The 12165-nt window shown below is 44.9% G+C and overlaps 2 protein-coding genes across 2 annotated transcripts; both read right to left on the minus strand.

Moving 5' to 3' along the window:
* Window positions 1-465: 465 nt before the first annotated feature.
* Window positions 466-1170, minus strand: LOC109778887 (uncharacterized). Its single transcript, XM_020337472.1, has one exon. It carries the CDS (start codon window positions 1168-1170, stop codon window positions 466-468), a length of 705 nt encoding a protein of 234 aa, XP_020193061.1.
* Window positions 1171-5985: 4815 nt separating this feature from the next.
* LOC109778893 (leucine-rich repeat protein 2) lies at window positions 5986-8399 on the minus strand. Its single transcript, XM_020337479.4, has 6 exons — window positions 7993-8399; window positions 7508-7579; window positions 7273-7416; window positions 6916-6987; window positions 6755-6826; window positions 5986-6492 (listed from the first exon to the last, which is right to left on the minus strand). The coding sequence occupies exons 1-6, from the start codon at window positions 8220-8222 to the stop codon at window positions 6423-6425; spliced, it is 660 nt and encodes a 219-aa protein (XP_020193068.1). The 5' UTR covers window positions 8223-8399; the 3' UTR covers window positions 5986-6422.
* Between the last annotated feature and the right edge of the window lie 3766 nt (window positions 8400-12165).

Here is a 12165-nt window from a genome sequence, read left to right on the forward strand (position 1 = left end):
GAAATAAATTTTTCCCGTCCTCTAAAAATCTACCGGACAAGGTGAACATTTATTTGGGACTCTAATACAATTTTAAAAAACGCATATTTTTCCTAGTTCAAATAAAATAGCGATAAAATCCGAATAAAATTCTTATTTGATGTTAATAGTAAATCTCCAATATTTCTTTATTTTGAGGAAGTCATTTTATCCTCTCTCTTTTATTTTTATAAAAGAAATATTTAAAGAGAAAATAATTAAAATCAAACGATCCTCTTTTCAAAATTTGAGAAAACTCAAATATGAAAATTACGAAATCCCCAACTCTCTCCGTGGGTCCTTGAGTTGCGTAGAATTTCTAGGGTCAAACCAAAATGCAATAAAATATGATATGCAAAGATGATCTAATGTATAACATTCCAAATTGAAAATTTGGGATGTTACAATGTCCTAGTTCTCATGGAGGAACTGGACGAGCGCGGCTTCTTATTTGCTGTCGAGTGTTGTTGAGATGTTAGTCGGAGCGGCTGTAGGATCTTCTGGGTGAATGTGAACTTGTTTCTTCTCTCCCGCCGACTGGAAAGCAGATTCGGAAGCTGGTTTCTTGGAACGAAGCAAATCAGTCGGATCTGTATTTCTCTTGTACTCTTCCAATTCCACCACTGCCATCTGGTCATCAGCAATCTTGGATCCTTGCTGAAGACACTCCTCAGCTCTCTGCCTGTTCTCCGTGACGGTGATTACACCCTTAGGACCGGGCATCTTCAGCTTAAGGTATATGTAACATGGGCGGGCCATGAAACGTGCATAAGCCGCTCGGCCAAGGATGGCATGATAGGCGCTATGAAAGTTCTTCTTCCGAAAGTTCTTCGAGTCACCGAAAACCACGTCCAAGGCAATCTGGCCGAGTGACCTCGCCTTCTTCCCTGGAATGACTCCGTGGAACTGCATGTTGCTCTCGCTGAGTCGGGACATCGGAATGCCCATCCCCTTAAATGTCTCGGCGTAGAGTATGTTCAAACCACTCCCACCATCCGTGAGGACCTTGCACAACCGAGTGCCTCCCACAACTGGATCAACCACCAGCGCCTGCCGCCCAGGGGTAGCAACGTAAGCTGGGTGGTCCGACTGATCGAAAGTGATGGGAGTTTTCGACCACTTGAGGTACGTCGTAGTAGCTGGAATAGCCATATTCACCTCTCGATTGATGACTTTCAGTCGGCTTTTACTCTCGACGTCAGCGAAAATCACCAGAGTGGCGTTGACTTTGGGGTAATCCTCAACCCTTTCTTGATCGTTGTCCTCGTCGGGGCTCTTTTCACTCGGCTAACCTTCGCGGAACTGCTGAATCAAAAACCTGCACTGTCGGGTGGTATGCTTGGTCAATATCAGGTTACCCTCTTCATCTTTCTTGGTGTGAATGGCACGCGGCAAATCAAGGACGTCTTGTCCCGACTGATCTTTCTTCTTCTTGGATATCCAGTGCTCTTTGGCCTTTCCCTTGTTCTCGGCCTACGCAGCCAAAGCGGCTGCTTCTGACTAGAACCTTCGGCTTTGCGCTTATGTTTTCGACTGGGATTGCCGCTGCCGGGGTCGGGATCACCAGATTTTCCCTTGCCGTTGCGGAGACGATCCTCTTCCTCGCCATTCGCATACCGAGTGGCTATTTCCATCATTCTGCTCATGGTCAAAGTTCCAGACCGACCAAACTTCAAGATGAGCTTTGTGTATCTTACACCAGCCTTGAAAGCAAAATCCGCCCGATGCTCGGTGACATTCTCAACCACATGGTGAAGTGTGGTCCAGCGCTGAATGTAATCTCTCAGAGTTTCTTTGGCTTCTGAACGCAGTGCTGCAATTCAGTTAGACCAGCGGGACGCTTGCACGTTCCTCCGAATGATCTTGATGAACACACGAGCTAGGTCCTCCCAGCAGTATGTGCTAGCAGGAGGCAACTAGTTCAACCACGCCCGGGTTGATCTTTCTAACATCAAGGAAAATGTTTCATGGTGACATAATCATTGCCTCCGCCAATCTGCACTGCAACTCGGTAATCTTCCAACCACGTCTCTGGCTTCGACTCGCCAGTGAACTTGTTAACTCCTGTGGCTAACTTGAAGTTGGGTGGTATCTCTGCGGCCCGTATGGCCCTGCTGAAACACTCCGGTCCAGAGATGTACACGCCACTTCCACTCGGACGATCTCTATCTAAGCTCTCTCGATGAGCTCTACCTCTATTGACTAAATTCTGCACAATGACCGATCTCGCGTTGAACCCTGGATCTCGGGGATCGAGTGGTTCTCTCCGCTCATCACCGTATGGGCGCCTGTCATCGTACCGCCGGGGCGCGTACGAATCACCCCTCAGAGAGGGCGTCGGCACTTGACGACGGTTGTCACGGTGATGCCGAGGAGCAAACTGACCGCGGCCCCGATCCAGGTACTGATCCTGGTGGAAACCGCGATCTCCACGCCGTGGAGGTGATCTCGGGCTATGAGCCGACTGAACTGTGTCTGCTCTGATAGACCTGCTGTGAATTCTGTTGCGCGGCTGAGAAACGGCCGAATTCTTTTCCCCAGCCGCTCTGAGCAGTGCTCGGATCTGCCGAAGACCTTCTCCAGCTTCACAGCTGCTGTATTTTGAATCGGAGTGCGGAATACCTCATACTCGTTTTGCGATCCACTCGGGAACAGTTGCCGCTGTCGTCAGTTGGAGCTTGGAGGTTGCCTGCGAGCGCGGTCGTCGAGTGACTTCTGGAGTTCTTCGAGGTGCATGCATTTGGTCAGAGAGTGGCTATGCGCATAGCTTCCAAAGCCTGAGCTTCAGCCGTCGTGCCGACGATTGGAGTCCGTAGGACTTGGTCGTTCTGGTGAAGTAGCGCTTCTCTCTGTTGAGCGGTGAGGGGCTGCGGGTAATACTCGTCGTTGGAATGCGACGGACCATCATCCCCAGCCACATCACGGGAATACCCAGGTGGGCTTCGCTGAGAGCCGGCCATAAGTACTTCTGCCGCCGGGTCACTGCTCTCGCACTCGGAAGGAATATCCGAGTGATCCGACAATGGATCGATCAAGTTGTAGAGGGATTCGTCGGCCTTGATTGCCGCGATCTGCAGAGCGGATGACTGACGAGCCACCGCATGCTTAAGCCACCTCTCGAGCCGAGAGCGAAGGGATCGCTTGCGAAGGTGAGCAGCGGGGAGGGGAAACGTCACCGGGGCCGACTGATACTGAGTCGACGGCTGCCGGAGGAGGACGCCGCAGGAGCTTGCGCGGAAGTGCGCCGCCCTGCGAATAGGGAGCGCCTTGACGTCCAAAGGGGCTTCTTGGAACCACGCCGAATCGTCGACGACGAAACTGAGAGTGCCGAGACGGATCTCGCGACCCAGGAACAATCCGCCGCCAGAAACCATGGTGAAATGCAGGAAAAACGCAACCATGCCGGAGGTTGCTTAGACGCCTGCCCCACGATGGGCACCAATTGTCGTGGGAACAGACCTGACAGTAGAGTATAGGGGTACGTATGAGAGGGCAGAGTCTAGCTACGGTGTGATTGTACACTCGGATTTACGAGTTCAGGCCCCTCTCGGAAGATGTAAAGACCCTACGTCTCGGTGCTGCTGGAGCTTCATTCCTGGAGTGTTGTGTTACAAGAGGTGCGAACCCTTGTGCAGGGGCAGCGGGGCGGCTTATATAGAGTCTGCTAGCCCCTCATGAATGCCCCGTAACTCAAGGGTTCAATGGTGAAGTTAAAAAGACACCGGCGTTACAAGTAACACCAGAGTTAAATGTTCTTTATGGTGGCGATCCGATCGCCTGACTGTTGCCGTCTAAGGGTGATTCTTGGTCTTCTCTTCCCGAGTGATGCTTGGTACTCCGAGTGGTTAGAGGCGGTCGAGTGATGGCGAGGCTTCGAGTGGATCCCGCGTCCGAGTGATTCGTAGACCGCAGGCATTCCAGTCGGTGGCTTCTTCCTGGTTTTGTAGGTCTTGGATTCTTGTATGTGGTGCCCTTGGGTAGGGTATGTAGGTCAGGCCTAGGACCCCCCAGACACATGTCCTCGTCACTGAGCACCAGAGAAGTACCAAGAACAACAAGGACAACGTAGATCCTCCCGGCCCCGTTGGGATCTCCTGGCGCATCCGCTGACGATGATTCGCCGCATGAGGCTCCGAGGTGTCTGATTGTGACGCTTAGCCTGCAGGCACGAGCGGTGTGGCCAGCACCACCTCGCCAGAGTGAGAGCCTCTCTCTGCTCGGTCTGCCCCTCGAGTGGATCAACAGCTGGGTGCACGTTTCGCCCTCCTAGGCTCTGGTAATTGAATTCTTGGTGTAGACAAAGAGGAAGGAGGGCGGTTTGTTTGAACTTTGAAACAAGCCGAGTGGAGATGGTGGGGCAAATCCGAAGGGGCGAGCAGTTATGAGCCAGACAGTGCGCGTCGGGCTGCACGGGGGCGGAGGCCCGTGGAGACGGTTCCTAACTCGTGTTTTGGATCGAACGCGTTTAGCAATGTATCTGGACCATAGAAAAACTAATATGTGGGCAGGATGCTGTTTTGGATCTCCGCACTTCGTGCTTTTATAGGGGTAATAGTAGATTCTTGAGTGCATTTTTCGTGTTTAACATGCCTTTTATTTAGGAGCTGGTGAAGTCAAACAACTGGCTGAAGCTGAAAATTTGTAGAGGATGATATAACATAATCTGGAGCTTTCAAGAGTACGCCTATCTCTACTACTCCCTCTGTCCTAAAATATAAGAACGTTTTTAACACTACACTAGTGTCAAAAACGTTCTTATATTATAGGACGGAGGGAGTACTATAAAGCCACATTTTCATCATTTGTCCCTCCCGTCCTACGATGCCCTATTATTATTCAACTCGTTGGTCGTCTGTTTCTTGTACATAGAAACCGCGCCTAGTTAGTCTGGCGTTCTCGTTACAAAATCCAATCCTTCTAAATTGGGAAGAGTTTTATCTGTTAAGATATGAGTGGGTTATCTTGTGGGCTTTGATTATTTGATTACTGGAGGTGATTTCCTCTGTAAATAAATAGAATAGCAATGTCAATCTCTTTCAAAGGGAAGTGTCAGATCAGTTGATTATCCTCAAAAAGGATATATATGAATAATTCAACTTCTGGGAGTTCATGAATCTGGAAATAAGTGCATGTTAAATAGCCCTAATTGAGAGCTTCTGCCATGCATACACTTTTTTAACCATGAATGTGTTGTGGTTTTTCATCAGGTGGCGTTAGAAGATCAGCGCACATGAAAGTGGCTTGTGGCATCATAGTGAAAGATGTGGTTGCGGCGCTTGAGATAGAGCGTCAGATGTCGAAATCATCTTTGCTACTCAGGTTACATGGTAGACAGCCGGCAGAACCAGCTGCAAAATACTTGCCTAATTTTGCTGTCATTGTTGCATGCCATGTGTTCTCCTAGACAACTGGAGATGCATCTTCTCTGAGAGTAGAACGACTGATATGAGAGTTCCATCTGTCAAGCGATAATCAATTTTGAAGGCATTTAGAAACAACAGTGCACCAGCATTTTTTCTATCTCACAGGATCGCTATGCAGGCACGATTTTTATTTCTGATTCTCCAGTTCTCTTCTGTAATCTTGTCTTAGTCTTCAGTGTCAGGTAACTATAGTTAGCATGAAAAGCAACACAACACCATGCTCACCGGTTGAATAGAAAGTGGTTTTCACAGATGCTTCATGCTTACATGACTACTGGGTGGGATATCAATGGTTCATTCATGTTAGCTCCAACAGAAAAGCATTAAAATTACTAGTTTGGTTCAGTTAAGTTGAATCTGATTGTTCGGAAGCATTAAAATATTGGATCCAAATGATACAGATTACCACTGATTCATGTATGCAAAGTAGCCTCGTCTCCTGTAACGGGTTGTCCTCGCTACAATTGCTGCCACCATCCGGGCAACTGCTGGAGCTCATGTTTATCGATGTCACTTAACATTGTGCCACTGTACATATTGTACATTTCATGGATGAATAAAGTCTTCATATTGTTTTGCACTACAATGCTTGTACTTCAACCATACTAACATAGCAAAGAGATGTGGATCGTTTGTAGATAAAACTTGAGATACATTCTTCATCAGCTCGGATTTAGTTCCGAACTGGCAAAGGCTTGCTAAGTGGACCCAAGCGGTCAGCTTAGCTGCGGTACTAAGCAGCTTATTACAATTTACAATACGGCAATAACAATCGATCAAGCTAAGACTTCTCACACCCCATTCTTTTCCTTCTGCGGTCTGAGTACCGAACGCAGACCCTATGCTCACATACCTTCTTCATCTTCTGCTGCATGTATCGCAAGCCATACATGTTGTAGTGCTAGGCTCCATACTATTTGTTGTACTACTATATTTTTTTTGCCTTCCTTCCACGTGCATTGTCGTGTGCGTCGGCGCTTCCTAGCATCCAAAGTCATAGGAAACCAATCCTTGCAGCTCTGGGCCGTTCAGCCTGCTGTTGTTCTCGAAGCTGGAAAAATAACAGTTATGTCTTATTAGCCATTCATCGCATCAACCCGATATGAGAGCTATCAACTTATGAATGACTGAGCAGTCGGAAAAAAAAGTCATGAGACACGACCTCAAATACCATCATCATAACATTTCTAGTATATGCAATCATGAAAAACTAGACCATCGCCCTTACGAATTACAGTACAAATGTCTGAGCTTTTTAGGACTCCAGATGCACATTGGTTCCACAAAACATGCTAGTGGCCTTTGAGATATACCTTCGAAGAGGGAAGCTTGAGAATGGACCATCGACGGGGATCGTCCCACATAAGTCATTGTTAGACAAATCACTGCATGTCACAATGACTTAAAGTCAGCGACCATAGAGAATCAACAGCACAACTAAATCTGGTATACATATGTTAAGATGCACACTCACATGACTTTCAGGTTGGAGAGTTTGGCCAGCTCCCGTGGAATTGATCCAGCAAGTTTGTTGTTGTTCAAACGCCTATAAGAAATTGCTTTAGTATTCACTTGGGGAAAATTGTTCATATATGAATTAAGAGAGACAAACTTAGGCCCTTTTCATACATTTAATGCTTAACTATGCCAAAAGCAAAATTTTAAATTGCATTTCAGTTTATTCAGAATTACGGGCACAACTTCCCAGCCATTTTGGGTATATCACTTGGACTAAAGAAAGATGCCATGAATTAGTACTAGTTTTTTTAGAGGGGGCATTTGTAGTTATGTGCTGTGGAGGAATTAAGTGCAATCAGAGAATAATACATACATGAATCTCAGTGAGCCGAGCTTGGAAAGCGACTTGGGGATTCTTCCGGTAAGCTTATTGGCATACAGATCCAAGCTGATCAAATTCTTCAGCTTGCCCAACTCTTTTGGAATCTCGCCATTGAGGTTGTTCCTGTACAGCTCCCTGCAAATCAAGTTTCGATTGAGAAAACCAAACCATTTTGTTCCGTCCGACTAACACAAACGGTGGAATTCATCATCGTAGGGGCACATACAGGTACTGAAGATTAACAAGGCGGCTGAGCTCGGGGCCGATGGAGCCGGAGACGTTGGAGTTGCCTAAATCCCTGCACAAATTTGCCACAAAGACCGTCAGACAACACGGTCATCCAACCAGCAGGATGCAATATTGTTGAACTATGACAGACAGACGCCATGTTATTGATTACGCTTGCAAGTTATTCATTTTTTTCATAAAAAATCGGCCCTTCTGAACAGTGATGTGATTATTCAGTTATTGCTTAAGCTAGCTATCTCCCTTGAACAAGAAGCAAGTCGAAGACCAAAGAGCATCAATATCCTTGACACTTGCCAGCACGCAAGCAAAAATAATAAAAAAATTGAGCAAGCAATTTGACCTAGTAACCAAAATCGAGCTGGGATTCTGGGCCAATCTGAGCAAGCGCGGGGAAACCCTGGAAGATGAAAGCTTGATTGGGCGGAGCTGGGCGAGAGGGAGAGGGGAAGGGCTGTCGCTTACAGGCGGACGACGCGGCTGGCGGTGTCGCAGGTGACGTGGAACCAGGTGCAGGGGTTGACGAGGGTGGGATCCCAGCTCTGGAGCACGCCGTTGGGGTCCGACAGCCGCATCCGCAGCGCGTACAGCGCGTCCCCCTCCTCGTTGGACGCCCGCGCCGCGCCGGCCGCCAGGCCCAGCAGCAGGGCGGCGCCGACGAGGAGGAGGGAGGAGGAGGGCACGCGAGGCGCCATGGCGGCGAGGAGAGGCCGGGCGCGGGGTAGATCGACGGGGCTGCTGCTGCTCTCCTCTGCTCTGCTGTAGCGTGGGAGGAGGGGGAGGAGGACGGGCGGTTGTGGAAATGGGGAAGGCGCTGCGTGACCGAGTGGTGTGGTCAATACGGCAAAAGGAGGGTACGAGTCCACGGTCAAACTTTGGACGGAGCACGCGGAGGAATCAATTTATCTGCAGAGGCTCACTGGGGTGGAAGCTGCGTCAGTAATGAAAAGTGAGGAGGACACAAGGTAGAGAATAAAAGAAAAAAAGCTGGAACGGACCGATCAAAAAGCTTGTACATGGGGCTGAAAGATACGATGCAGGCGAAAGCAATTTCATGCTCTCACGAACCATGATGCGGCAAAATTTCATGTTTTGACCCTTTTGAAGAAGCTGTTGATCCTCGCTTGCAAAAATTTCGAAATCTGATCCTTTTCCTACTGCCAAGGGACATGGCGGTAGGGTATAACAGCCTACGGTCGAGCTTCATGGCAGTAGGGTTGCACGCCCTGCCGCAAAAAAATTCTAAGTTTCAGACACAATGCGTGTGCACACCTATCGTCGTGCACCTTGGCGGTAGGGTTACACATGCTACCGCCATTCCCTGTGGCGGTAGGGATGCATTGCGCTGACGTGGTCAAGTTCCTTACCGACAGGGGCCTTGATGGTAGGCTGCTATACCCTACCGCCATACTCCCTGGCGGTAGGGAAAGGGTCAGATCCCAATTTTTTTTTGTAAATTAGGGTGAACAACTTCTTCAAAAGGGTCAAAACACGAAATTTAGCCCCATGATGCCGAAGTTATACACATCAGACCTCACTGAGAATTTCCTACTAGACATGATATGCTCAGGATCCATATAACCACCGCAAGATTAAAGTTGAATTTACATCTGAATTGCAAAAAATCTTTAAAGTCTCGATAGAACATTTAAAATCGAAGTCTCAGTGAATATAGTTTTAGAGAAAATAGACCTCGGCTCGAGGCATTTTCTCTACCCCTTTCTTACCCTGAAAAAACAGGGTCACCGACCAAGCTATTTGTTGGCATGTACTCGTAGACAAGAATCATCTCTTTCTTGTTGAATTTGAAACCCCAGAGATCCCTTTTCCCTTTGAATGCAAAACCAAAGTGACCTAATTACATTTCTGTTTTGAAGATTTGCAATTATTTCAATCTCAATAGTGAATTCTGTTGAGCCTTGAGTTGATGATGATGTGAATCTTTTGACGGCAATCTCAGTCCCGCTAGATAGTTTTCCCCAAAACATCCATATCAAGTTCGAGAAACAAATATCAACTTTTCTTTGGTGGACGAAGAAAGACAGATGTATCTAGCCCCTCTTTTCACTAAGCACGGCATATCTAAAGACTCAAGGGATCTCAAGACTCTTATTTACAATACAGGAAATCAAAAGTGAATATAATCTGAGTACATAATGGAACATAACCGATCAAAATTTAGGCTCATGATAGAAAATAACGCCACTATGAAAGACACGTACAATCTTATCTGATTCCCCTTCATCATTTTGTTAAGGGTAGTAGCCTAGTAGTGTGTGGGTGTACTTTAACTGCCTAAAAAGAAACAATAATAGAATAACTAAGGCTGCTTCATAAATGACATAAAGGATAATAGTACCTTGTAAACACAACCAAAAGCACTGTATCCAACCACGTTATCCAATTTAAATTTTATGTAAACTTTTCGACCTGGGAGAGTTAGAATAGAATGACAACCGTCGTGAACGTCCTTCTTCAAGTAGGTTCTTGCCCATAGCAACTCCTTTGATCCATAGAGCTCAAATTTGTTTATAGTGGAATGGCAACAGTCGTGAAAAAAGTTGAAACAAATTGGTTGGTATTTAAATTGGGCCAACCTGATCATTAAGTTAACATGAGCTCGGATTTGTTTATAGTGGAATAGGGGGAATAGAACTGAACAAGCACAAATTTCATTTATAATAATAATACTTAACAAAAGCATGTGCTCTGAATTACATAACCAAAACAACATTATTTTGAGTAGGACCCATCCCTACTCCTCATTTTCTAAATAACGAAGCAAACTAAGACAACAAACTAAAAAAACAAAATTATATTGTGCAATATAGAATGTTTCTTTGGAGAAGACCTAAATGTGTAACTGGTGAATATAATTACCCCGCAAAAAAATAATGAATATAATTACTTGATAATTGTTCTTTATTATATCTGTCAAGTTCTTATTTGCTCCCTAAAGTCTTGATTCAACAATCTCAGTTGCGGCTTAAATCCTGAAATTTGTAATCCAATGCATAAAGAAATAAGATGTAAGCTTCTGGGGATAACATTCAAGTGTTGTGATTAATGAAAGAGGTAATATCACTAGTAGTCATAGAACTTGCGCTGCATGTTCAGTTCGATGCTAAAACTTTAAAAATACAGATTTATAGTCATCTAACTTGTTGTTTGGTGCAAATACGGTGCTTTGTACTATATCCGGACGTACAACGGCCAGCCTGTGTGGCATGCCAGCATGGGGTGCCCACATGTCTTTGGGTGGGAGTAAAAAAAAATCAGATAACTCCCTGAATTATTTTAATTACATAAAAAGCCTAGGTGAGACCCACTGTCAGTAAACAGTATACAAGAGAAAAATAAGAGGTGACGGGGATCGATCCCAAGACCTACTGGAGGTGCTAGCACACTGTCAACAAGCGTGCCCAATGACATCCGATGGGTGCTAACGATAACGAGGTTTTATATACTGTCAGCTCTAATGTTCTATAATCACTGCAGCCCATTATATTATGCACCTTTGAATTTTGTTTAGAAATTTGTATGTAAATTATGATCTCAGTAGTAAAAATAATGTTTAAATTTTCGTGTGTTATATTGTAAATACAAACAAAATAAATTTCTTTCCAAACTGTTCATGTATTATTTAAAAATATTTATATATTGAAAACAATATATTTATGACTTAGATTTGTTTTGTATAATTTAAAATAATACAAATATTTGTAAAATTAGAATTTAGAAATATTAATTTAACTATACAAACATTTCAATAATTATACGCACATTTGCACAGTTCAATGTTCGTAAAAATATTCATAATTTAAAATTTAAATTGTTGACATGAATATTCAGTCGTGTCTAACATAACACACATGTTTATATTTTGATGTTTTATTCACTAATCACCCTTTGTATGTATAATATCTTAAAAAGTTTCTTAAATCATTTTATTACTTATGTTTTACTAAATATTATTTATATAATACGCGGGCTTATATTTTTTTATTAACTAATCATCTTCTGTATGCATAATATTTTGACATGCAAATATTTGAACATAACTTTATTACTTACGCTTTACAAATATCGTAAAGGAAATAGTGTGTGCAAAATAGGCCACAGTATGTGCAGTCCATTTAAGCTCCACATGCATCCTGGTTCAAAAAATATTGTTATCCACATTAGACAATAGAGCTTGAAAGGTGTAGTAGCTATATCGGCTTGTGTTCTACTCGTTGGTCACGGGTTCGATACCTAGCGGCTCCCTTTATGTTAATTTTCTCATCTATGAGTAGTACAGTTTTTGTATCATATTTTTAAATTTAAATTTTACAAATATTTATATTATTTTTAATTATACAAACATTTTTGTAATATGTATATCACAATTTACATACAAAATTCTAAAAAAAATAAAGGTGCAAAATGAGCTTGATCGTAGCCCATTAGAGCAACTCCAAAGGGCCGACCCATTTCGTCCGCCTACATCCGTTTGGGTCGGCGCAGACAAAAGTGGCGGCCCAACGCGCCGACCTAAACCCAAATCACGTCCGCGCCGACGCATTTGGCCCCAAATGCGTCGGCGCGGACGCCGAACGGACGCTACGCGCGCCTTCTCGTTGTCCGCCGCGTCCCTAC

This window comes from Aegilops tauschii, chromosome 7 (assembly GCF_002575655.3).
Source record: "Aegilops tauschii subsp. strangulata cultivar AL8/78 chromosome 7, Aet v6.0, whole genome shotgun sequence".
NCBI classification, from domain to species: Eukaryota; Viridiplantae; Streptophyta; class Magnoliopsida; order Poales; family Poaceae; genus Aegilops; species Aegilops tauschii.